The sequence below is a fragment of the Pseudorasbora parva genome, chromosome 22, assembly GCF_024679245.1.
Source record: "Pseudorasbora parva isolate DD20220531a chromosome 22, ASM2467924v1, whole genome shotgun sequence".
In the NCBI taxonomy this organism is placed as follows: Eukaryota; Metazoa; Chordata; class Actinopteri; order Cypriniformes; family Gobionidae; genus Pseudorasbora; species Pseudorasbora parva.
Genome location: NC_090193.1, coordinates 719,305 through 746,328, shown reverse-complemented (window position 1 = coordinate 746,328; position 27,024 = coordinate 719,305). Strand labels below are relative to the sequence as shown.

The 27,024-nt window shown below is 40.8% G+C and overlaps 1 protein-coding gene across 3 annotated transcripts in view; it reads left to right on the top strand.

The window, feature by feature from the left end:
• The window catches only part of slc11a2 (solute carrier family 11 member 2), a 38,216-nt gene extending 15,904 nt beyond the window's left edge, over positions 1–22,312 (top strand). For all 3 annotated transcript variants that reach the window (XM_067431426.1, XM_067431425.1, XM_067431424.1), the window contains exons 10-17: positions 738–893; positions 1,732–1,890; positions 3,446–3,532; positions 4,284–4,403; positions 5,105–5,254; positions 6,122–6,195; positions 7,629–7,782; positions 21,327–22,312. In XM_067431426.1, coding sequence (XP_067287527.1) covers positions 738–893; positions 1,732–1,890; positions 3,446–3,532; positions 4,284–4,403; positions 5,105–5,254; positions 6,122–6,195; positions 7,629–7,782; positions 21,327–21,434 — 1,008 coding nt within the window. In that variant the 3' untranslated portion in view covers positions 21,435–22,312. The remainder of the gene's footprint in view (positions 1–737; positions 894–1,731; positions 1,891–3,445; positions 3,533–4,283; positions 4,404–5,104; positions 5,255–6,121; positions 6,196–7,628; positions 7,783–21,326) is intronic.
• Positions 22,313–27,024: the final 4,712 nt, after the last annotated feature.

Here is a 27,024-nt window from a genome sequence, read left to right as displayed (position 1 = left end):
TTTGACCGGTGTGTGTGTGTGTTTGACCGGTGTGTGTGTGTGTTTGACCGGTGTGTGTGTGTGTTTGACCGGTGTGTGTGTGTGTTTGACCGGTGTGTGTGTGTGTTTGACCGGTGTGTGTGTGTGTTTGACCGGTGTGTGTGTGTGTTTGACCCGTGTGTGTGTGTGTGTGTGTGTTTGACCGGTGTGTGTGTGTGTGTGTGTGTGTTTGACCGGTGTGTGTGTGTGTTTGACCGGTGTGTGTGTGTGTTTGACCGGTGTGTGTGTGTGTTTGACCAGTGTGTGTGTGTGTTTGACCAGTGTGTGTGTGTGTTTGACCGGTGTGTGTGTGTGTTTGACCGGTGTGTGTGTGTGTGTGTGTGTGTGTGTGTGTGTTTGACCGGTGTGTGTGTGTGTTTGACCGGTGTGTGTGTGTTTGACCGGTGTGTGTGTGTGTTTGACCGGTGTGTGTGTGTTTGACCAGTGTGTGTGTTTGACCGGTGTGTGTGTGTGTGTGTTTGACCGGTGTGTGTGTGTGTTTGACCGGTGTGTGTGTGTGTTTGACCTGTGTGTGTGTGTGTGTGTGTGTGTTTGTTTGACCTGTGTGTGTGTGTGTTTGACCAGTGTGTGTGTGTGTGTGTGTTTGACCGGTGTGTGTGTGTGTGTTTGACCGGTGTGTGTGTGTTTGACCGGTGTGTGTGTGTTTGACCGGTGTGTGTGTGTTTGACCGGTGTGTGTGTGTGTGTTTGTGTTTGCAGTATGTGCGCGTGGCTCCGGATCAGGCTGAGGTGCTGAAGGGCATGTTTGTGCCGTACTGCAGTGGCTGTGGGCCTGTGCAGCTGGAGCAGGCCGTGGGGATCGTAGGAGCCGTTATAATGCCTCATAACATCTATCTGCATTCGGCTCTGGTTAAGGTCAGCTCACCACACCTGCGGTCACTCAGGGCTCTCACTGACACCAACAGGGCCGCATATGCAAACACTTTTTGATAATAAACTAGGTCTACACGAATGGTTAAACTGATAATCACGATTATTTTGCTCAGAATTGTATTTGAGACTATTAATCACGATTATTCTATCAAAAAGGGTAATGTAGTGATGGCCATTTAGCATGTTCTTACCAACCTACCCTTCACCCAGAAGGCCTGTAGACTTCATTTAACCAACGATGATAACGTCGTTAGATGGTATATCAAGGCAGATTTATTCACACTAATAGCACAAGTGGCTCGTGAAGAAACACACACTGACCATCACACTTTCATTGCTAAACTCCAGCGTGTGTGTTCAGCTCATCGGTGCTGCTTCTGCATTTAGAGCAGCGCTCCACAGGGTTGCCAGATTGCACAGATTAAGTAAAACACTGGAGGAAAGTTGATCCTTTTAAGGGAAAAGCTGAATTTGGGGGAAGCTCTATTTGGGGGAAGCTCTATTTGGGGGAAGCTCTATTTGGGGGAAGCTCTATTTGGGGGATTTAAGCTCTTGGCATCTGGCAACCACAATCTTGATTGCTAGTGGAGGCGCGTTACCAATGCGTAATATTTTTACTTTTTATACAGAGCATTTTTCCCCTAATCTTATCAAATATAGGCTGTGCTTATGTTGAACTTAATTTTGTTCAATTTAAACTTAATTAAACTTAATTTTGGTGAATAAATCAGTGAAAACATACTTGTGTTAATACTGTAACTGGTTTTACACCTGCGCTGATTCCATCTGTTTAATCAGTCTTGTGTTTTTTTTGCTTCAGTCTCGAGACATTGATCGAGGCAACAAGAAGCAGGTGAAGGAGGCCAACAAGTACTACTTCATCGAGTCCTCCATCGCGCTCTTCGTCTCCTTCCTCATCAATGTGTTTGTGGTGGCCGTCTTTGCTGAGGCGTTTTACGGCAAGACAAACATGGAAGTGGTGAGCACTTTATATCTGCTGCCTGCTAGAGATTATGTTGGGTTTATCATTTTGCAGATTAACTATCTGGTTATTTTGCTGATTAATCGAGTAGCCGGGTGCTTTATGGCGAAGTTTAGCCGGCTGATTATTCTGCAGATTAATCGATTAACTGGCCGTTTTTTTTGTGGCTGATTAATCGAGTAACCGGTTGATTTAATTGACGATTGATTGAGTAACCAGCCTTTTTCTTTTCTTTTCTTTTCTTTTCTTTTCTTTTCTTTTTTCTTGCTGATTGTTATGATAATTAAACAGCTAACTGCTTGATTTTTTGCGTATTAATCGAGTAACCGGTTGATTATTTTGGTGATTAATTGGGTGACTGGTAGATTATTTTAATGAGTAGTCGGGCAGCGGCTTATTATTTCTGCAGATTAATCATGTAACTGGTTGACAATTTTTTGCAGATGAATTGGGTAAAAAAAAATTTTTGTTGCAGATTAATCGAGTAACCGACTAATTATTTTGGCAAATAATCAAGTAACCGGTTGATCATTTTGTCGATTAATCAGATAGTCGGCTGACCGTCCTGGCAACTAATCAAGCAATTGGTCGATTCATTTTGACAATTAATCGTCTGACTGTTGTGACAAATAATCAAGTGATCGGTTGATTCATTTAACGATTAACTAAGCAATCTGCTTTTATTTTTGCAGATTAATCGCCTGATTGTTTTGGCGATTAATCGAGTAACCAGTTGATTATTATTGCAGATTAATTGGGCAAGTGGTTGATTATTTTGGCAATTAATCGGCTGGCTATTTTTGCAGATTATTCTAGTAGACGTTGATTATATTAAAAATATTTAAACGCTCAATCGAGCAATTGGATATTTTAAGGCTGGTAATAAAAATAGTCCTAAACAAATAATAGTCTAAATGACTTGAAATACATATATAATAACAATAAGGCAATAATAATCGTTTCGAATAAAGTATCAAAATCAAGTTATCATATTATAATTTTATAGAAAAACACTGTTAAAATGTGTAATATAATAATCAATCATCGTGTGTACATTAGGTATTATAACAAATGCCTGCGTCCGCGACCTGGTGTTGTTTACAGCAGATACAATCCTGGTTTAATAATAACCAAATGATATTTAATCCAAATGTTAACTTAATCTTTAATATTTCGGCAAATTCTTTAGAATCGAAATGCTACAGTCACGGTCATTTCCTGAATAAGAACATCAAACTCACAGCGAGCGTTTGGACTTTTATTTTGAAATCGTGATGAACAGCATATTTGGAAACGTATAATGATAGATAGTGCTGGCATGTGTGTTTGAGAAACTGGTGTAATAATGCGCTTCATGGGCTATTGTTCGTGGAATGCCCACTTTCGGTATTTTGCCGTTACTTGACACCGGCAAATTGCAATCGATTACTCGCATTTAATCGAAGAATCGTGATGGCCCTAATCGGTGTATTTGAGTGCGGTTCACATTGGAGTCGATGTATGAATGTATGCCTGCGGTTTCTTAAACTCTTTATTAATGTGTTCCTTTCAGGGCCAGCAGTGTAATGCCACAGGAAGTCCTCAGAGTAACCTCTTCCCAGCCAACAACGACACGCTGGAAGTCGACATCTATAAAGGGGTATGATTAATAATAATAATGATATGACAGAGTATGACCCAAACTATCACAGGAATAATTCACAATGAGTACAGCAGTGTCCAAAAGGGACATCCGGAGGGGGATGACCCTACATGTCATTAAAACATCAAAATATCAGGGAAATATTTCATTTTTAAATATGGAGGAAAACACTAAAGTTGGTTGAAGCGATTATCTGATAAATATTATTTGGCAAAAAAGTTGAACTAAAGCTACAGGCTTTGTTTGATTATTCAAACTAATGCACAGAAAAACTGAAAGCTGACAGGAAGAAGCACACACTGACTACAACACTATCAGTTATTAATATTGGGTTCTCTTGTTTTGCATGTGGCCAAAACTGCTGTTTGTCATGCTTCATTGAGTTATCACCACACATGGCCACTCTCGTGCGCCTGAGCATCAGCATATTCATAACTGGACATGAGCTGACGGCGCCACCTGTGGGCCAAAAGCTCAAGTTCAATAAAGACCGCTGAACAGAAAACCATTCAACCAATGGATATGATCATACTTTCACATTAAGAATTAAGATTTACATTTTTGTATGACAAACTCTACAAATAGGCAATAAAAACATTATCTAATAAAATATGCAGTCATTTACACAGAAATCTGAGCATTGGATAAAGCAGCTTCATAATCCTTGTTTGATTTGTTGTCATTGGAGATTTTGAGATATAATCTGAAAATACTGTCAATAAAAAATGTTGTCTTCCTGTGACTGCAGGGTGTAGTTTTGGGCTGTTTTTTTGGCCCGGCTGCGCTGTATATTTGGGCGATTGGGATCCTTGCGGCTGGACAGAGTTCAACTATGACAGGAACGTACTCTGGTCAGTTTGTGATGGAGGTATGTTCATCTTCAGCTCGTAGCTTCATGGGTTAGTTCACCCAAAAATGAGATGTCTGTCATTAACTCCTCTCCCTAATGTCGCTCCACACCCGTAAGACCTCCGTTCATCTTCACACACAGTTTAAGATATTTTATATTTAGTCCGAGAGCGTATGCAAGTGTATGCACACTATACTGTCCATGTCCAGAAAGGGAATAAAAACATCATCACAGTAGTCCATATGAGACATCAGTGGGTTAATTAGAGTCTCTTGAAGCATCCAAAATACATTTGGGTCCAAAAATAACAAAAACTACGACTTTATTCAGCATTGGCTTCTCTTCCGGGTTTGTGTTCAATCCTCAAATAAAGATTCAAACGGTTATGATTCAGTGAATCGATTCATGATTCGGATCGCGTGTCAAACTGCTGAAATCACGAGACATTGGCGATCCAAATCATTAATGAATGTTTTTATTCCCTTTCTGGACATGGACAGTATAGTGTGCATACACTTGCATACGCTCTCGGACTAAATATAAAATATCTTAAACTGTGTGTGAAGATGAGCGGAGGTCTTACGGGTGTGGAGCGACATTAGGGAGAGGAGTTAATGACAGACATCTCATTACTGGCTGAATTAACCCTTTCAGCTTTATTCTCAGCATTTGTTGATGTAATGGCATTGTGTGTGATATTGAGCTGTTTTTTCTCGCAGGGTTTCCTGAACCTGCGCTGGTCCCGCTTCGCTCGCGTGTTGCTAACGCGCTCCATCGCTATACTGCCCACTCTTCTGGTGGCCATCTTCCAGGACGTTCAGCATCTCACCGGCATGAACGACTTCCTCAACGTGCTGCAGAGCATGCAGGTACTCTCAGGGCCGGCACGAGCCTTCATGGGGCCCGAAGCAGAGTTTTATTTGGGGGCCCTCGGTACGATTGACTATTTGTCAATTCTTGATAATAATCACACACCCATTATCAATTGTATTAGTTGTAGCTGTGTTGCTAACATCATGTCATGTTTTTACTCTTATACGGTTTTTATTTGTAGCGGTAGCAAACCCACAAGAGTGCCCAGGGCCCGTATTCTCTTTTCTTGAAGCATCCAAAATACATTTGGGTCCAAAAATAACAAAAACTACGACTTTATTCAGCATTGGCTTCTCTTCCGCGTTTGTGTTCAATCCTCAAATAAAGATTCGAACGGTAATGAATCAGTGATTGATTCATGATTCGGATCGCGTGTCAAACTGCTGAAATCACGTGACATTGGCGATCCGAATCATGAATCGATTCACTGAATCATAACCGTTTGAATCTTTATTTGAGGATTGAACACAAACGCGGAAGAGAAGCCAATGCTGAATAAAGTCGTAGTTTTTGTTATTCCGCTTAGTTAGCTTATGCCTTGGGTCGGTGCTGGGTACACATGACGACTGAAGCTTGGAGCATACTCTGCAAGAACAAAGAAATTAGTTTGTTCTGGCAGTGTATTGCGTACTTCACGAGAGAAGCAGGTGCCGATCATCTGCGTTGCTCCGCATTAACTACGCCTACTTAAAATGTCTGAGCAATCACACAATAGTTCTCGGAAAAGTTCTGCTCAGGCGACGTGTCGAGAACAAGCTGCGCGAACTCCCGAACCAGAGCTGAGAACAACATTACGCCATTTTGTTCCCTCAGCCCTGGGAGCGAGACCTTCTGTCTCTGATCTTCTGCTCTTCTTCCAACAGCTGCCGTTCGCTCTGATCCCCATCCTGACCTTCACCAGTCTGACCTCACTAATGAGCGATTTCGCCAACGGACTGTGAGTATCCGACTGTGCTTTAAATGCAAACTCTGAATAGTTAAAGGGGTGGTTGCATGCGATGTGACTTTTTTAACTTTAGTAGCAGGTTCCAGTTTCCTTCTTTTTCGGACACTACAGCATTTTTGATGACAGCCACCAATTCCAGCCAAACTCCAAACTATTGACAAAGCTCTGACTTCACTTTACACTCCTTGAAAAGTCAAACCTTGTCTTTTTTTGTAAACTCTATCCAGTGCTGTACAAATACACAGTATAAGGGCAGAAAGTAGATTTAAGTTAGTTCTGATGTAAATGTGTAATGCTCACTGTTGATCAATTGGTGCGATGCTCAATAGTGAGATGAAGTGAGAAGTATCTTTTGATACTCCTGGTAAAATACAAGAAAAGTTCAATCTTGTCCTCTTATTTTCTGTGAACTCTGTCTAGTATTGTATACACAGTTAGTTAGTTCGCATTTACATGTCTTTTGAGATTCTTCAGAATAAGAAACTGACTGTGACCATGCCCTTTTAAGGTCAAAATCACCCAATATGGTCATATCAATGGCAGAAATTAATTCCACATTCCATAATTAGTCGAAATAGAGGTATTACATGTGAATAAACATTCAGAAACAAATATGTTGGATTTTCATCATCATCCGATGGCGGCCATATTTGATTTGACCACTATGTCATTCATGGCACTATGACGGACAAGCACCTCTGTGATTTTTCATGTCTAGGGACCCACTAACTAAGTTCAAGTGAGAAATTCCCCCAACACTAAATTGCGAACGGGTCTACAGGTCAGGTACTGGATTATTTAGTTAGTGTGTAATGTCGCTGTTTGAGCATCGAGTCTCTGCAAAGTTACAGCGCTGAAAGTTCAATGCAAACGGAGATATTGTCTTTTAAAGTTACGGCATATTAATGCCTACAAAAATGGCCGGTTTGGACTACAACGAGCTTCTTCCTGGGTTGGTGACATCATAAACCCTTGCTATAACTAGGGGTGTAACGATGTATAACGATATAAAAATATGATGATGATGATGATGATGATGATGATGATGATGATGTTGCTGGTTCTGTGGAGCATGGGCGGTGTGTGTCTATCTGTTCACCTGTATCTCCAGAGTCTCCATTAATAAGCAGTTTTCTGGATTTGCTCTTTTAATATCACTCTTACTGCTCTAGAACTGGTGAAAATGCGACGGCTGAGAGTGGAAAGCCTGGTTTTGCCCCCGATATAAGGGTGTGACGTCATGTGAAAACTATAAAAAGCACTTTACACAATACAGATTGAACCAAAGCAGCTTCACAGTAGGAAATATGCAAACTTGATCAAATCACCCAGATGTTTTTCCATGATTGACTTTACCTCTTGTTGCAGTGTTGCTCTGATGAACATGTTTATCAGGGAACTGAGAGGCTGTTGTGTGTTTGCAGCGTGTGGAAGATCAGCGGCGGTGTGCTAATCCTGGTGGTGTGTGCCATCAACATGTACTTTGTGGTGGTGTACGTGACTGCTCTCAATAACACCCTCCTCTACGTCTTCTCTGCCTTACTCTCCATCGCCTATCTGAGCTTCGTCGTCTATCTGGTGAGTTCATGCACAGCATCTGAACACTGTTACAATCAAAGCATCCTTCATTCACTGTAGTGCTTTACTAGAGTAGTCATCTGACTGTAGTGCTTTACTAGAGTAGACATCTGACTAGTGCTTTACTAGAGTAGTCATCTGACTAGTGCTTTACTAGAGTAGACATCTGACTGTAGTGCTTTACTAGAGTAGTCATCTGACTGTAGTGCTTTACTAGAGTAGTCATCTGACTGTAGTGCTTTACTAGAGTAGACATCTGACTGTAGCGCTTTACTAGAGTAGACATCTGACTGTAGTGCTTTACTAGAGTAGACATCTGACTGTAGCGCTTTACTAGAGTAGTCATCTGACTGTAGTGCTTTACTAGAGTAGACATCTGACTGTAGCGCTTTACTAGAGTAGACGTCTGACTGTAGTGCTTTACTAGAGTAGACATCTGACTGTAGTGCTTTACTAGAGTAGACATCTGACTGTAGTGCTTTACTAGAGTAGACATCTGACTGTAGTGCTTTACTAGAGTAGACATCTGACTGTAGTGCTTTACTAGAGTAGACATCTGACTGTAGTGCTTTACTAGAGTAGACATCTGACTGTAGTACTTTACTAGAGTAGACATCTGACTGTAGTGCTTTACTAGAGTAGACATCTGACTGTAGTGCTTTACTAGAGTAGACATCTGACTGTAGTGCTTTACTAGAGTAGACATCTGACTGTAGTGCTTTACTAGAGTAGTCATCTGACTGTAGTACTTTACTAGAGTAGACATCTGACTGTAGTGCTTTACTAGAGTAGTCATCTGACTGTAGTGCTTTACTAGAGTAGACATCTGACTGTAGTGCTTTACTAGAGTAGACATCTGACTGTAGTGCTTTACTAGAGTAGTCATCTGACTGCAGTGCTTTACTAGAGTAGACATCTGACTGTAGTGCTTTACTAGAGTAGTCATCTGACTGAAGTGCTTTACTAGAGTAGACATCTGACTGTAGTGCTTTACTAGAGTAGACATCTGACTGTAGTGCTTTACTAGAGTAGACATCTGACTGTAGTGCTTTACTAGAGTAGTCATCTGACTGTAGTGCTTTACTAGAGTAGACATCTGACTGTAGTGCTTTACTAGAGTAGACATCTGACTGTAGTGCTTTACTAGAGTAGACATCTGACTGTAGTGCTTTACTAGAATAGACATCTGACTGTAGTGTTTTACTAGAGTAGACATTTGACTGTAGTGCTTTACTAGAGTAGACATCTGACTGTAGTGCTTTACTAGAGTAGACATCTGACTGTAGTGCTTTACTAGAGTAGACATCTGACTGTAGTGCTTTACTAGAGTAGACATCTGACTGTAGTACTTTACTAGAGTAGACATCTGACTGTAGTACTTTACTAGAGTAGACATCTGACTGTAGTGCTTTACTAGAGTAGACATCTGACTGTAGTGCATCTGACTGTAGTGCTTTACTAGAGTAGACATCTGACTGTAGTGCATCTGACTGTAGTGCTTTACTAGAGTAGACATCTGACTGTAGTGCTTTACTAGAGTAGACATCTGACTGTAGTACTTTACTAGAGTAGACATCTGACTGTAGTGCTTTACTAGAGTAGTCATCTGACTGTAGTGCTTTACTAGAGTAGACATCTGACTGTAGTACTTTACTAGAGTAGACATCTGACTGTAGTGCATCTGACTGTAGTGCTTTACTAGAGTAGACATCTGACTGTAGTACTTTACTAGAGTAGACATCTGACTAGTGCATCTGACTGTAGTGCTTTACTAGAGTAGACATCTGACTGTAGTACTTTACTAGAGTAGACATCTGACTGTAGTGCATCTGACTGTAGTGCTTTACTAGAGTAGACATCTGACTGTAGTGCATCTGACTGTAGTGCTTTTCTAGAGTAGACATCTGACTGTAGTGCATCTGACTGTAGTGCTTTACTAGAGTAGACATCTGACTGTAGTGCTTTACTAGAGTAGGCATCTGACTGTAGTGCATCTGACTGTAGTGCTTTACTAGAGTAGACATCTGACTGTAGTGCTTTACTAGAGTAGGCATCTGACTGTAGTGCTTTACTAGAGTAGACATCTGACTGTAGTGCTTTACTAGAGTAGACATCTGACTGTAGTGCTTTACTAGAGTAGGCATCTGACTGTAGTGCTTTACTAGAGTAGACATCTGACTGTAGTGCTTTACTAGAGTAGACATCTGACTGTAGCGCTTTACTAGAGTAGACATCTGACTGTAGTGCTTTACTAGAGTAGTCATCTGACTGTAGCGCTTTACTAGAGTAGACATCTGACTGTAGCGCTTTACTAGAGTAGACATCTGACTGTAGTGCTTTACTAGAGTAGACATCTGACTGTAGTGCTTTACTAGAGTAGACATCTGACTGTAGTGCTTTACTAGAGTAGACATTTGACTGTAGTGCTTTACTAGAGTAGTCATCTGACTGTAGTGCTTTACTAGAGTAGTCATCTGACTGTAGTGCTTTACTAGAGTAGACATCTGACTGTAGTACTTTACTAGAGTAGTCATCTGACTGTAGTGCTTTACTAGAGTAGACATCTGACTGTAGTGCTTTACTAGAGTAGTCATCTGACTGTAGTGCTTTACTAGAGTAGTCATCTGACTGAAGTGCTTTACTAGAGTAGACATCTGACTGTAGCGCTTTACTAGAGTAGACATCTGACTGTAGCGCTTTACTAGAGTAGACATCTGACTGTAGTGCTTTACTAGAGTAGTCATCTGACTGTAGTGCTTTACTAGAGTAGACATCTGACTGTAGTACTTTACTAGAGTAGACATCTGACTGTAGTGCATCTGACTGTAGTGCTTTACTAGAGTAGACATCTGACTGTAGTACTTTACTAGAGTAGACATCTGACTAGTGCATCTGACTGTAGTGCTTTACTAGAGTAGACATCTGACTGTAGTACTTTACTAGAGTAGACATCTGACTGTAGTGCATCTGACTGTAGTGCTTTACTAGAGTAGACATCTGACTGTAGTGCATCTGACTGTAGTGCTTTTCTAGAGTAGACATCTGACTGTAGTGCATCTGACTGTAGTGCTTTACTAGAGTAGACATCTGACTGTAGTGCTTTACTAGAGTAGGCATCTGACTGTAGTGCATCTGACTGTAGTGCTTTACTAGAGTAGACATCTGACTGTAGTGCTTTACTAGAGTAGGCATCTGACTGTAGTGCTTTACTAGAGTAGACATCTGACTGTAGTGCTTTACTAGAGTAGACATCTGACTGTAGTGCTTTACTAGAGTAGTCATCTGACTGTAGCGCTTTACTAGAGTAGACATCTGACTGTAGCGCTTTACTAGAGTAGACATCTGACTGTAGCGCTTTACTAGAGTAGACATCTGACTGCAGTGCTTTACTAGAGTAGACATCTGACTGCAGTGCTTTACTAGAGTAGACATCTGACTGTAGTGCTTTACTAGAGTAGTCATCTGACTGTAGTGCTTTACTAGAGTAGTCATCTGACTGTAGTGCTTTACTAGAGTAGACATCTGACTGTAGTACTTTACTAGAGTAGTCATCTGACTGTAGTGCTTTACTAGAGTAGACATCTGACTGTAGTGCTTTACTAGAGTAGGCATCTGACTGTAGTGCTTTACTAGAGTAGACATCTGACTGTAGTGCTTTACTAGAGTAGACATCTGACTGTAGTGCTTTACTAGAGTAGACATCTGACTGTAGTGCTTTACTAGAGTAGACATCTGACTGTAGTGCTTTACTAGAGTAGACATCTGACTGTAGTGCTTTACTAGAGTAGACATCTGACTGTAGTGCTTTACTAGAGTAGTCATCTGACTGTAGTGCTTTACTAAAGTAGACATCTGACTGTAGTGCTTTACTAGAGTAGACATCTGACTGTAGTGCTTTACTAGAGTAGTCATCTGACTGTAGTGCTTTACTAGAGTAGACATCTGACTGTAGCGCTTTACTAGAGTAGACATCTGACTGTAGCGCTTTACTAGAGTAGACATCTGACTGTAGCGCTTTACTAGAGTAGACATCTGACTGTAGTGCTTTACTAGAGTAGACATCTGACTGTAGTGCTTTACTAGAGTAGTCATCTGACTGTAGTGCTTTACTAGAGTAGTCATCTGACTGTAGTGCTTTACTAGAGTAGTCATCTGACTGTAGTACTTTACTAGAGTAGACATCTGACTGTAGTGCTTTACTAGAGTAGACATCTGACTGTAGTGCTTTACTAGAGTAGTCATCTGACTGAAGTGCTTTACTAGAGTAGACATCTGACTGTAGTACTTTACTAGAGTAGACATCTGACTGTAGTGCTTTACTAGAGTAGACATCTGACTGTAGTACTTTACTAGAGTAGACATCTGACTGTAGTGCATCTGACTGTAGTGCTTTACTAGAGTAGACATCTGACTGTAGTACTTTACTAGAGTAGACATCTGACTAGTGCATCTGACTGTAGTGCTTTACTAGAGTAGACATCTGACTGTAGTACTTTACTAGAGTAGACATCTGACTGTAGTGCATCTGACTGTAGTGCTTTACTAGAGTAGACATCTGACTGTAGTGCATCTGACTGTAGTGCTTTTCTAGAGTAGACATCTGACTGTAGTGCATCTGACTGTAGTGCTTTACTAGAGTAGACATCTGTAGTGCTTTACTAGAGTAGGCATCTGACTGTAGTGCATCTGACTGTAGTGCTTTACTAGAGTAGACATCTGACTGTAGTGCTTTACTAGAGTAGGCATCTGACTGTAGTGCTTTACTAGAGTAGACATCTGACTGTAGTGCTTTACTAGAGTAGACATCTGACTGTAGTGCTTTACTAGAGTAGGCATCTGACTGTAGTGCTTTACTAGAGTAGACATCTGACTGTAGCGCTTTACTAGAGTAGACATCTGACTGTAGCGCTTTACTAGAGTAGACATCTGACTGTAGTGCTTTACTAGAGTAGTCATCTGACTGTAGCGCTTTACTAGAGTAGACATCTGACTGTAGCGCTTTACTAGAGTAGACATCTGACTGTAGTGCTTTACTAGAGTAGACATCTGACTGTAGTGCTTTACTAGAGTAGACATCTGACTGTAGTGCTTTACTAGAGTAGACATCTGACTGTAGTGCTTTACTAGAGTAGTCATCTGACTGTAGTGCTTTACTAGAGTAGTCATCTGACTGTAGTGCTTTACTAGAGTAGACATCTGACTGTAGTACTTTACTAGAGTAGTCATCTGACTGTAGTGCTTTACTAGAGTAGACATCTGACTGTAGTGCTTTACTAGAGTAGTCATCTGACTGAAGTGCTTTACTAGAGTAGACATCTGACTGTAGCGCTTTACTAGAGTAGACATCTGACTGTAGCGCTTTACTAGAGTAGTCATCTGACTGTAGTGCTTTACTAGAGTAGTCATCTGACTGTAGTGCTTTACTAGAGTAGACATCTGACTGTAGTACTTTACTAGAGTAGACATCTGACTGTAGTGCATCTGACTGTAGTGCTTTACTAGAGTAGACATCTGACTGTAGTACTTTACTAGAGTAGACATCTGACTAGTGCATCTGACTGTAGTGCTTTACTAGAGTAGACATCTGACTGTAGTACTTTACTAGAGTAGACATCTGACTGTAGTGCATCTGACTGTAGTGCTTTACTAGAGTAGACATCTGACTGTAGTGCATCTGACTGTAGTGCTTTTCTAGAGTAGACATCTGACTGTAGTGCATCTGACTGTAGTGCTTTACTAGAGTAGACATCTGACTGTAGTGCTTTACTAGAGTAGGCATCTGACTGTAGTGCATCTGACTGTAGTGCTTTACTAGAGTAGACATCTGACTGTAGTGCTTTACTAGAGTAGGCATCTGACTGTAGTGCTTTACTAGAGTAGACATCTGACTGTAGTGCTTTACTAGAGTAGACATCTGACTGTAGTGCTTTACTAGAGTAGGCATCTGACTGTAGTGCTTTACTAGAGTAGACATCTGACTGTAGTGCTTTACTAGAGTAGACATCTGACTGTAGCGCTTTACTAGAGTAGACATCTGACTGTAGTGCTTTACTAGAGTAGTCATCTGACTGTAGCGCTTTACTAGAGTAGACATCTGACTGTAGCGCTTTACTAGAGTAGACATCTGACTGTAGTGCTTTACTAGAGTAGACATCTGACTGCAGTGCTTTACTAGAGTAGACATCTGACTGTAGTGCTTTACTAGAGTAGACATCTGACTGTAGTGCTTTACTAGAGTAGTCATCTGACTGTAGTGCTTTACTAGAGTAGTCATCTGACTGTAGTGCTTTACTAGAGTAGACATCTGACTGTAGTACTTTACTAGAGTAGTCATCTGACTGTAGTGCTTTACTAGAGTAGACATCTGACTGTAGTGCTTTACTAGAGTAGGCATCTGACTGTAGTGCTTTACTAGAGTAGACATCTGACTGTAGTGCTTTACTAGAGTAGACATCTGACTGTAGTGCTTTACTAGAGTAGACATCTGACTGTAGTGCTTTACTAGAGTAGTCATCTGACTGTAGTGCTTTACTAGAGTAGTCATCTGACTGTAGTGCTTTACTAGAGTAGACATCTGACTGTAGTGCTTTACTAGAGTAGACATCTGACTGTAGTGCTTTACTAGAGTAGTCATCTGACTGTAGTGCTTTACTAGAGTAGACATCTGACTGTAGCGCTTTACTAGAGTAGACATCTGACTGTAGCGCTTTACTAGAGTAGACATCTGACTGTAGCGCTTTACTAGAGTAGACATCTGACTGTAGCGCTTTACTAGAGTAGACATCTGACTGTAGTGCTTTACTAGAGTAGACATCTGACTGTAGCGCTTTACTAGAGTAGTCATCTGACTGTAGTGCTTTACTAGAGTAGTCATCTGACTGTAGTGCTTTACTAGAGTAGACATCTGACTGTAGTGCTTTACTAGAGTAGACATCTGACTGTAGTGCTTTACTAGAGTAGACATCTGACTGTAGTGCTTTACTAGAGTAGTCATCTGACTGTAGTGCTTTACTAGAGTAGACATCTGACTGTAGTACTTTACTAGAGTAGACATCTGACTGTAGTGCTTTACTAGAGTAGACATCTGACTGTAGTACTTTACTAGAGTAGACATCTGACTGTAGTGCTTTACTAGAGTAGTCATCTGACTGTAGTGCTTTACTAGAGTAGACATCTGACTGTAGTACTTTACTAGAGTAGACATCTGACTGTAGTACTTTACTAGAGTAGACATCTGACTGTAGTGCTTTACTAGAGTAGACATCTGACTGTAGTGCATCTGACTGTAGTGCTTTACTAGAGTAGACATCTGACTGTAGTGCATCTGACTGTAGTACTTTACTAGAGTAGACATCTGACTGTAGTACTTTACTAGAGTAGACATCTGACTGTAGTGCTTTACTAGAGTAGACATCTGACTGTAGTGCATCTGACTGTAGTGCTTTACTAGAGTAGACATCTGACTGTAGTGCATCTGACTGTAGTGCTTTACTAGAGTAGACATCTGACTGTAGTGCATCTGACTGTAGTACTTTACTAGAGTAGACATCTGACTGTAGTGCATCTGACTGTAGTGCTTTACTAGAGTAGACATCTGACTGTAGTACTTTACTAGAGTAGACATCTGACTGTAGTGCATCTGACTGTAGTGCTTTACTAGAGTAGACATCTGACTGTAGTACTTTACTAGAGTAGACATCTGACTGTAGTGCATCTGACTGTAGTGCTTTACTAGAGTAGACATCTGACTGTAGTGCATCTGACTGTAGTGCTTTACTAGAGTAGACATCTGACTGTAGTGCTTTACTAGAGTAGACATCTGACTGTAGTGCTTTACTAGAGTAGGCATCTGACTGTAGTGCATCTGACTGTAGTGCTTTACTAGAGTAGACATCTGACTGTAGTGCTTTACTAGAGTAGGCATCTGACTGTAGTGCTTTACTAGAGTAGACATCTGACTGTAGTGCTTTACTAGAGTAGACATCTGACTGTATTGCTTTACTAGAGTAGTCATCTGACTGTAGTGCTTTACTAGAGTAGACATCTGACTGTATTGCTTTACTAGAGTAGTCATCTGACTGTAGTGCTTTACTAGAGTAGACATCTGACTGTAGTGCTTTACTAGAGTAGACATCTGACTGTAGTGCTTTACTAGAGTAGACATCTGACTGTAGTGCTTTACTAGAGTAGTCATCTGACTGTAGTGCTTTACTAGAGTAGGCATCTGACTGTAGTGCTTTACTAGAGTAGGCATCTGACTGTAGTGCTTTACTAGAGTAGTCATCTGACTGTAGCGCTTTACTAGAGTAGTCATCTGACTGTAGCGCTTTACTAGAGTAGACATCTGACTGTAGTGCTTTACTAGAGTAGTCATCTGACTGTAGCGCTTTACTAGAGTAGACATCTGACTGTAGTGCTTTACTAGAGTAGACATCTGACTGTAGTGCTTTACTAGAGTAGTCATCTGACTGTAGTGCTTTACTAGAGTAGTCATCTGACTGTAGTGCTTTACTAGAGTAGACATCTGACTGTAGTGCTTTACTAGAGTAGTCATCTGACTGTAGTGCTTTACTAGAGTAGACATCTGACTGTAGTGCTTTACTAGAGTAGGCATCTGACTGTAGTGCTTTACTAGAGTAGACATCTGACTGTAGCGCTTTACTAGAGTAGACATCTGACTGTAGCGCTTTACTAGAGTAGACATCTGACTGTAGTGCTTTACTAGAGTAGTCATCTGACTGTAGCGCTTTACTAGAGTAGACATCTGACTGTAGCGCTTTACTAGAGTAGACATCTGACTGTAGTGCTTTACTAGAGTAGACATCTGACTGTAGTGCTTTACTAGAGTAGACATCTGACTGTAGTGCTTTACTAGAGTAGACATCTGACTGTAGTGCTTTACTAGAGTAGTCATCTGACTGTAGTGCTTTACTAGAGTAGTCATCTGACTGTAGTGCTTTACTAGAGTAGACATCTGACTGTAGTACTTTACTAGAGTAGTCATCTGACTGTAGTGCTTTACTAGAGTAGACATCTGACTGTAGTGCTTTACTAGAGTAGTCATCTGACTGAAGTGCTTTACTAGAGTAGACATCTGACTGTAGCGCTTTACTAGAGTAGACATCTGACTGTAGCGCTTTACTAGAGTAGTCATCTGACTGTAGTGCTTTACTAGAGTAGTCATCTGACTGTAGTGCTTTACTAGAGTAGACATCTGACTGTAGTACTTTACTAGAGTAGACATCTGACTGTAGTGCATCTGACTGTAGTGCTTTACTAGAGTAGACATCTGACTGTAGTACTTTACTAGAGTAGACATCTGACTAGTGCATCTGACTGTAGTGCTTTACTAGAGTAGACATCTGACTGTAGTACTTTACTAGAGTAGACATCTGACTGTAGTGCATCTGACTGTAGTGCTTTACTAGAGTAGACATCTGACTGTAGTGCATCTGACTGTAGTGCTTTTCTAGAGTAGACATCTGACTGTAGTGCATCTGACTGTAGTGCTTTACTAGAGTAGACATCTGACTGTAGTGCTTTACTAGAGTAGGCATCTGACTGTAGTGCATCTGACTGTAGTGCTTTACTAGAGTAGACATCTGACTGTAGTGCTTTACTAGAGTAGGCATCTGACTGTAGTGCTTTACTAGAGTAGACATCTGACTGTAGTGCTTTACTAGAGTAGACATCTGACTGTAGTGCTTTACTAGAGTAGGCATCTGACTGTAGTGCTTTACTAGAGTAGACATCTGACTGTAGTGCTTTACTAGAGTAGACATCTGACTGTAGCGCTTTACTAGAGTAGACATCTGACTGTAGTGCTTTACTAGAGTAGTCATCTGACTGTAGCGCTTTACTAGAGTAGACATCTGACTGTAGCGCTTTACTAGAGTAGACATCTGACTGTAGTGCTTTACTAGAGTAGACATCTGACTGCAGTGCTTTACTAGAGTAGACATCTGACTGTAGTGCTTTACTAGAGTAGACATCTGACTGTAGTGCTTTACTAGAGTAGTCATCTGACTGTAGTGCTTTACTAGAGTAGTCATCTGACTGTAGTGCTTTACTAGAGTAGACATCTGACTGTAGTACTTTACTAGAGTAGTCATCTGACTGTAGTGCTTTACTAGAGTAGACATCTGACTGTAGTGCTTTACTAGAGTAGGCATCTGACTGTAGTGCTTTACTAGAGTAGACATCTGACTGTAGTGCTTTACTAGAGTAGACATCTGACTGTAGTGCTTTACTAGAGTAGACATCTGACTGTAGTGCTTTACTAGAGTAGTCATCTGACTGTAGTGCTTTACTAGAGTAGTCATCTGACTGTAGTGCTTTACTAGAGTAGACATCTGACTGTAGTGCTTTACTAGAGTAGACATCTGACTGTAGTGCTTTACTAGAGTAGTCATCTGACTGTAGTGCTTTACTAGAGTAGACATCTGACTGTAGCGCTTTACTAGAGTAGACATCTGACTGTAGCGCTTTACTAGAGTAGACATCTGACTGTAGCGCTTTACTAGAGTAGACATCTGACTGTAGCGCTTTACTAGAGTAGACATCTGACTGTAGTGCTTTACTAGAGTAGACATCTGACTGTAGCGCTTTACTAGAGTAGTCATCTGACTGTAGTGCTTTACTAGAGTAGTCATCTGACTGTAGTGCTTTACTAGAGTAGACATCTGACTGTAGTGCTTTACTAGAGTAGACATCTGACTGTAGTGCTTTACTAGAGTAGACATCTGACTGTAGTGCTTTACTAGAGTAGTCATCTGACTGTAGTGCTTTACTAGAGTAGACATCTGACTGTAGTACTTTACTAGAGTAGACATCTGACTGTAGTGCTTTACTAGAGTAGACATCTGACTGTAGTACTTTACTAGAGTAGACATCTGACTGTAGTGCTTTACTAGAGTAGTCATCTGACTGTAGTGCTTTACTAGAGTAGACATCTGACTGTAGTACTTTACTAGAGTAGACATCTGACTGTAGTACTTTACTAGAGTAGACATCTGACTGTAGTGCTTTACTAGAGTAGACATCTGACTGTAGTGCATCTGACTGTAGTGCTTTACTAGAGTAGACATCTGACTGTAGTGCATCTGACTGTAGTACTTTACTAGAGTAGACATCTGACTGTAGTACTTTACTAGAGTAGACATCTGACTGTAGTGCTTTACTAGAGTAGACATCTGACTGTAGTGCATCTGACTGTAGTGCTTTACTAGAGTAGACATCTGACTGTAGTGCATCTGACTGTAGTGCTTTACTAGAGTAGACATCTGACTGTAGTGCATCTGACTGTAGTACTTTACTAGAGTAGACATCTGACTGTAGTGCATCTGACTGTAGTGCTTTACTAGAGTAGACATCTGACTGTAGTACTTTACTAGAGTAGACATCTGACTGTAGTGCATCTGACTGTAGTGCTTTACTAGAGTAGACATCTGACTGTAGTACTTTACTAGAGTAGACATCTGACTGTAGTGCATCTGACTGTAGTGCTTTACTAGAGTAGACATCTGACTGTAGTGCATCTGACTGTAGTGCTTTACTAGAGTAGACATCTGACTGTAGTGCTTTACTAGAGTAGACATCTGACTGTAGTGCTTTACTAGAGTAGGCATCTGACTGTAGTGCATCTGACTGTAGTGCTTTACTAGAGTAGACATCTGACTGTAGTGCTTTACTAGAGTAGGCATCTGACTGTAGTGCTTTACTAGAGTAGACATCTGACTGTAGTGCTTTACTAGAGTAGACATCTGACTGTATTGCTTTACTAGAGTAGTCATCTGACTGTAGTGCTTTACTAGAGTAGACATCTGACTGTATTGCTTTACTAGAGTAGTCATCTGACTGTAGTGCTTTACTAGAGTAGACATCTGACTGTAGTGCTTTACTAGAGTAGACATCTGACTGTAGTGCTTTACTAGAGTAGACATCTGACTGTAGTGCTTTACTAGAGTAGTCATCTGACTGTAGTGCTTTACTAGAGTAGGCATCTGACTGTAGTGCTTTACTAGAGTAGGCATCTGACTGTAGTGCTTTACTAGAGTAGTCATCTGACTGTAGCGCTTTACTAGAGTAGTCATCTGACTGTAGCGCTTTACTAGAGTAGACATCTGACTGTAGTGCTTTACTAGAGTAGTCATCTGACTGTAGCGCTTTACTAGAGTAGACATCTGACTGTAGTGCTTTACTAGAGTAGACATCTGACTGTAGTGCTTTACTAGAGTAGTCATCTGACTGTAGTGCTTTACTAGAGTAGTCATCTGACTGTAGTGCTTTACTAGAGTAGACATCTGACTGTAGTGCTTTACTAGAGTAGTCATCTGACTGTAGTGCTTTACTAGAGTAGACATCTGACTGTAGTGCTTTACTAGAGTAGTCATCTGACTGTAGTACTTTACTAGAGTAGACATCTGACTGTAGCGCTTTACTAGAGTAGGCATCTGACTGTAGTGCTTTACTAGAGTAGACATCTGACTGTAGTGCTTTACTAGAGTAGTCATCTGACTGTAGTACTTTACTAGAGTAGTCATCTGACTGTAGTGCTTTACTAGAGTAGTCATCTGACTGTAGTGCTTTACTAGAGTAGTCATCTGACTGTAGTGCTTTACTATAGTAGTCATCTGACTGTAGTGCTTTACTAGAGTAGTCATCTGACTGTAGCGCTTTACTAGAGTAGACACCTGACTGTAGCGCTTTACTAGAGTAGACATCTGACTGTAGCGCTTTACTAGAGTAGACATCTGACTGTAGTGCTTTACTAGAGTAGACATCTGACTGTAGTACTTTACTAGAGTAGACATCTGACTGTAGAGCTTTACTAGAGTAGACATCTGACTGTAGTGCTTTACTAGAGTAGACATCTGACTGTAGCGCTTTACTAGAGTAGACATCTGACTGTAGAGCTTTACTAGAGTAGACATCTGACTGTAGTGCTTTACTAGAGTAGACATCTGACTGTAGTGCTTTACTAGAGTAGACATCTGACTGTAGCGCTTTACTAGAGCAGACATCTGACTGTAGAGCTTTACTAGAGTAGTCATCTGACTGTAGTGCTTTACTAGAGTAGTCATCTGACTGTAGTACTTTACTAGAGTAGTCATCTGACTGTAGTGCTTTACTAGAGTAGACATCTGACTGTAGCGCTTTACTAGAGTAGACATCTGACTGTAGCGCTTTACTAGAGTAGACATCTGACTGTAGTGCTTTACTAGAGTAGTCATCTGACTGTAGTGCTTTACTAGAGTAGTCATCTGACTGTAGTGCTTTACTAGAGTAGTCATCTGACTGTAGTGCTTTACTAGAGTAGTCATCTGACTGTAGTACTTTACTAGAGTAGTCATCTGACTGTAGTGCTTTACTAGAGTAGACATCTGACTGTAGTGCATCTGACTGTAGTGCTTTACTAGACATTTTTGTACTCTGTCTGCCTCTGGGCATCACTGGTTTAAAAAGCCACGGTGGGAGTGTGTGATCCCCGTTCTCCTGTTTGTGTGTGTGTGTGTGTGTTTGACCTTGTTCCGCTCTGTCCTCAGGTCTGGCGCTGTCTGGTCGCTCTCGGCGTCTCTCGGCTGGACTTCAGAGGCTCGGCTCAGATCCCATCAGCCGTTCTCAACGACGAACAGCCGGAATCTGATTCCTGACCACATGATCCATCCGCTTTTCTTCTGATGTGAGGGACACAGTTCAATCCAAACGTGTTTTTTCTTTATGTTTCCTGACCCCGATGGTTTTATTGATCTGCTGTCGTAGGTCTGGCAGAACTGATAGTGTGGATCTGCTGAAATAAGTTATTTACTGTGACATCTGCCGAGATTTATGTTTATAATGATTAATTACAGACACGGAAGCGTCTGTGAAGACGGGCAGATGATTTAAAGGATCTTAAGCGCTTGATGTTTTTGATAATATGAATAAACCAATGAAGCGTTTTATGACCTGTGGGAATATTCTCAGTTTTAAGTAAAAATCAAAGAAGAATAAGTGTTTATTTTATTGAAGGAACGGCACACAGCTCACGGTCTGCCGTCCATCTTTAAATTATTCTGGACACGCTGTGCCCAACACTGACAATCCATCAATAAATTATTCATCCATCGTCATCTTAATCAAGTCATTTTGCATCCATGCAGTTTTGTTCCAGTTCATAGATTTGTATTGTGCGTGACCTTTAACCTTGTTTGGTCATCAGATTGTGTGACAGCGAGGCGAACCGGTTTCTGACTGACCTATACTGACCCTTTTCAGAAACCTTTGCAGAAGCCACAGAAGTGCCTTTAAATCAATTCGACAAACGGCTTCTTTTCTAAAGTCTTGATCTTCTGACGTTTCTTCTCATGTGTGTTTGTTCTGAAAGAGTCTTTGTGTTTCTCTCGTAATAACGCAGATACTTCTGCTAGTTTTACACACATTCCATGCTTTGAAACATGAAAATGAAAGAATGTCTGAGATGTATTTATGTCTGATGATCCTGATGTTCATTACTCACTGTACTGACAAACCAATAAAAGGCCAAACGCCACCAGCCTGAAGTTTTACTGTGTGTGTGTGTGTGTGTGTGTGTGTGTGTGTGTGTATGTGTGCGTGCGTGCGCACCAATAAAAAGGCCAAACGTCACCAGCCTGAAGTTTTACTGAAGCAGATCTGTGTGCTGGGTTTCCGCCGGTCTTCATTTGAAACAGAACTGACTGTATAATGCAGAAAGACACGGGATTGGCCAACACTTGTCTGAATAAATCAACAGCAGGTCCGTCTCTTAAAGGGCCAGTTCTCCATTAATGAGAGTCCTGGGATCATTTCCTCCCTAATGTCACTCAAACCCGTCAGACTTTCCTTCCTCATATAAAGCCATGGAGTCTCTTCAGAACATCTGGAATAATCCGCTCGATCCGTACGGATCCGTTTCTCTTTATGAGCTTCTGAAGCCTCAGTGGAAGTTGCTTAGCCTGTCAATGGAGGACAGAAATCTGTCCATTTATTACAAATATCTTCATCTGTGTTCAGAAGATGAGCGCGAGTCCGGCACATTTAATCTGACCGTTAAAGCAGAGGCCAGAAACATGAACACAATAAACTATACATCAGATTTCATAAGGCTGTGCATTAAATCACATGCGCTGCAGAAATGAGGATCTTCCTCAGGATTTCTGTTCTCCAGCTCAAACTCAGAACATCCTTAAATCAAGATTCATTAACGACAGCAAAGGGAAGAAATCAAGTCTTGTGTTCTGAGGAACTGAACAAATGAAGAGAGTTTGAGCTTAAAACAAGAGCAAATATCAGCATTGGGTCTGAACATAATTGAAATTAAATGATTGAAATCTTGTTTCTTGTTTCCGTCCCAATCAGAAATAGGATTATTTTTCTCACCCCATTGGCAGATCATTTTGCCTGTTTTAAGCAAAAACTCACTTCATTTAGATTTTATTTTTAACAAAACAAGAGAAAATATCTTATTTCGTTTCACTGATCTAGTGAATGCATCTTGATTTAAGAATATTTAGATATTTAGACTGAAAACAAGACAAAAGTAAGATGAGCATTATTTTGTAGTGTGTCATATGAAGTCACTGTAAGAGTCATCTAAAATCATCAGCGAGATCTGTTTGACGTCGGTGTGTTTGTCTCTCAGATGTCAGTGTATGAACGCTTTAATAACACGAGGACGTGACAGGACGTTCTGTTCATGATGTCACGATGACCGCTCAAAACATCAGTCATGCGCACAGGATGTTCATATCACAGATAAACCTGGGCTAGCACAGATATTCACCCTCTTCAGCTCAACAACACACACTTCATACTATACGTATGCTTTAAAAGACACTTAAAGCGTTAGTTCAGCCTGTAATGTAAATAGTGTGATTAATTCCTCCTGTGGTTGGCCAGCCGTCAGACCTCCGCTCATCTTCACACACAGATGAAGATATTAGTGTTGAAATCCGATGGCTCAGAAAGGCCTTCATTGACACCAATGTCATTTCCTCTCTCAAGACCCATAAAGGCACTAAAGACGTCGTTACAAAGCCCATCTCACTACAGCGGCTCTACAATCATTGATGAAGAGGCCAGAATAGAGTTAGTGCGGGAAAAACACTAAATAACGACTTATATAGAGATGGCCGATTTCAGAACAAAGCTTCGAACCGTTATGAGTCAGTGAATCGATTCATGATTCGAACCGTTATGAGTCAGTGAATCGATTCATGATTCGAACCGTTATGAGTCAGTGAATCGACTCATGATTCGAACCGTTATGAGTCAGTGAATCGATTCAGATCAGATAAATATAATATCTTCATCTGTGTGTGAAGATGAGCGGAGGTCTGACGGCTGGCCAACCACAGGAGGAATTAATCACACCATTTACATTTCTGGCTGAACTAACGCTTTAAATGCATGTTAAAAGTATTAAATGGTTGACAAGTGACACGCTTTTACAGTTACTAAAATACCCCGAGATTTCTATTTAAACTGGTCATGTATCTAAATATATTTGTAATTACACATTTGTAAGGAAGTTGCAATGTAAAAAGTACTTCTTATAAAATGGTAAGCTAGTACTTTAGTAAACCCAGAGCTGTAGAAGCGGAGACCGACTCATGATCAACGCTTCACATCTAAGCCTATTAGTCGTCATGGAGGTTAATGGATGTCCCTGAGGACACGACCAGCACTTTAATGGCAGATTTGGGTTTTATCCGTGCGTGCGTGTGTGTGTGTGTGTGTGTGTGTTCAGGTTTCAGTTAGTTAGCAGATGTGAGATTAACTTATGAGAGCAGGTGCTAATGGGAAGGGAATGTTCTGGCAAAGTTCTCTCAAAGCGATGAGTAGAGGAACATTCATGGAAACCTTTTCTGAAACATTTAGTTGGATGGTTATCTTTATTGTTTTTTAACTGTTACTAGTTTCAGAAGTGGTGTTCCCATAATGTTAGAATGATAAAATGTTCCCATAACGTTCAGAGAACATTCAGAAATAACGCTTTCATAACGCAATGGGAACATTAGCAAAACATTTTAGAGCATGTCTCAGAGTTATCTGCTAGACTTTTTCGGACAATTACGAGTTTGAATCTCACAATTCTAAGGAGTAAAGTAATTCTGATGACATTCTCAAGTCATTCTGACTTTTTTTCTCACAATATCTAAATAATATTGGCTAAACTCAGGAAAGATCTTGTTTATTGTTAGTTGCTGTGGTTTCTAATGGAGGTACACCTGTTCCCTGTTCTGTTAATGGTCTGTCCTCCATCTTATGCCTCCTTCCAGGCAACTTGTAACCCTTATTTTTCCAACTTTCTACCTGTTAAACTGCACTGGAATGGCATTTAAAGGGTTAGTTCAGCCGAATAATGAGATGTCTGTCATTAACTCCTCTCCCTAATGTCGCTCCACACCCGTAAGACCTCCGTTCATCTTCACACACAGTTTAAGATATTTTATATTTAGTCCGAGAGCGTATGCAAGTGTATGCACACCAGTGGCGATTTCTTTAAGACTGCAAGGGAAGCTCGGCTTCCCTTATAATGTCACAAAATTAATGGTCAAATATGTACTATTATATTAACATTGTATTGACTAAAATGCGTTAGAAAACGTTCATCTCAAAGACGAGTTCGTTCAGAATCAGTTACATATAGCAGGTCGGCTGACTCGATTTCCTTCTCATACATTCCCGCAGTGTCACAGCTCCCTATTGAAGCCCAGCGTCCATTGACTTCAATGGGGCTCAGGGTTGCCAGGTTTTCGCAACAAAACCAGCCCAATGGCCAATCAAAAATAGCCCAAAAGTAGCCCAATACCAAAAAATATTTTTTCAAAAAATGTATTTCCATATTTTGACCATTTCCCAGATTTAGGAGGCATGGTGTCTCTCAGAATGCCGCATCCGATTAAAAACGTAATGCAGAAATACAACTCCAGTGGAAGTGAACCACAAACTTGTGAAATTCATTTCAAATTAAAAATAATGTAAAATAAACATTGCAAGATATTCCTCATTAAATGTTAATTTATAGAAAATTCTTCTGTGTATGACATTTATTTTTTAAATTATTATTTACCAACAACAACCCTGGAGAGCACGCATTCGGTTACCATGGAAACGACAGCCGGTGCGCGCCGCAGCACACACACACACACACACACACACATTAGCGAACAAGCCCAGCAGTGCCACTGTACCTCACAAAGTGTGCGCTTATCAGCACAGTTATGCTGATACGATATTGCTTATGTCATCATCCTAGAATCCTTGTTATCATTGGTGGAATATGAATTGGCTAAAGTAAAATATTTATTTCAACACAACCATTTCAGCTAAATATAACTGATGCAATATGTTAAACCTTTAACCCGCGGAATAAAAAATCAACCCGCGGCAAGCGGTTAAAAGTAGCCCAATTCCGCGGGAAAACCGCGGACTTGGCAACACTGATGGGGCTGCTTTGAACGGTTTTTTTCAGCGCTTCGAAACTAGACGGTCATTGGATAAACGCTGCGATTATGTCCCGCCCACGGACGCTCAGCGTCTCTGGGAGTGAATGGGGAGTGGGCTGGCCCGGACTCCGAGCTTCTGCGTGATGATTGGAGGGTCTGCATCTCCTTTTGACTGACAGCGATTCTGTACTATAAGGAATCACTGAAGCTATTCGCGCTCAGTCCCATCGCGGATTTCTCAAGTTCAGTCGAAATAAAAACTGCTGCAAACTATTTCTTTGATATTTGCTTGGCGAAATTGCTTGATTTTCACCATACATTTCACACAATTATACACCACATTCCTTGTTTCAGTTTTACAGAGTTTAATATTTTTTTTAGATCGTTCATTCATTCACAGGGTAAAAGACCATTTTCTTGAAAAGGAATATAGGGCAGAATTTACTTTAAAATAAATAAGACAATTGGCCGAAAATGAGCTTCCCCTCTCTGACAGACCAGTAGCCGCCACTGATGCACACTATACTGTCCATGTCCAGAAAGGGAATAAAAACATCATCACAGTAGACCATATGAGACATCAGTGGGTTAATTAGAGTCTCTTGAAGCATCCAAAATACATTTGGGTCCAAAAATAACAAAAACTACGACTTTATTCAGCATTGGCTTGTCTTCCGCGTTTGTGTTCAATCCTCAAATAAAGATTCAAACGGACCCATATCCGACACAGCAAAATTTGCGGGTCGACCCGTGCAGGACTCTGCCTTGGCGATACAAATGATAGTAAATGAGC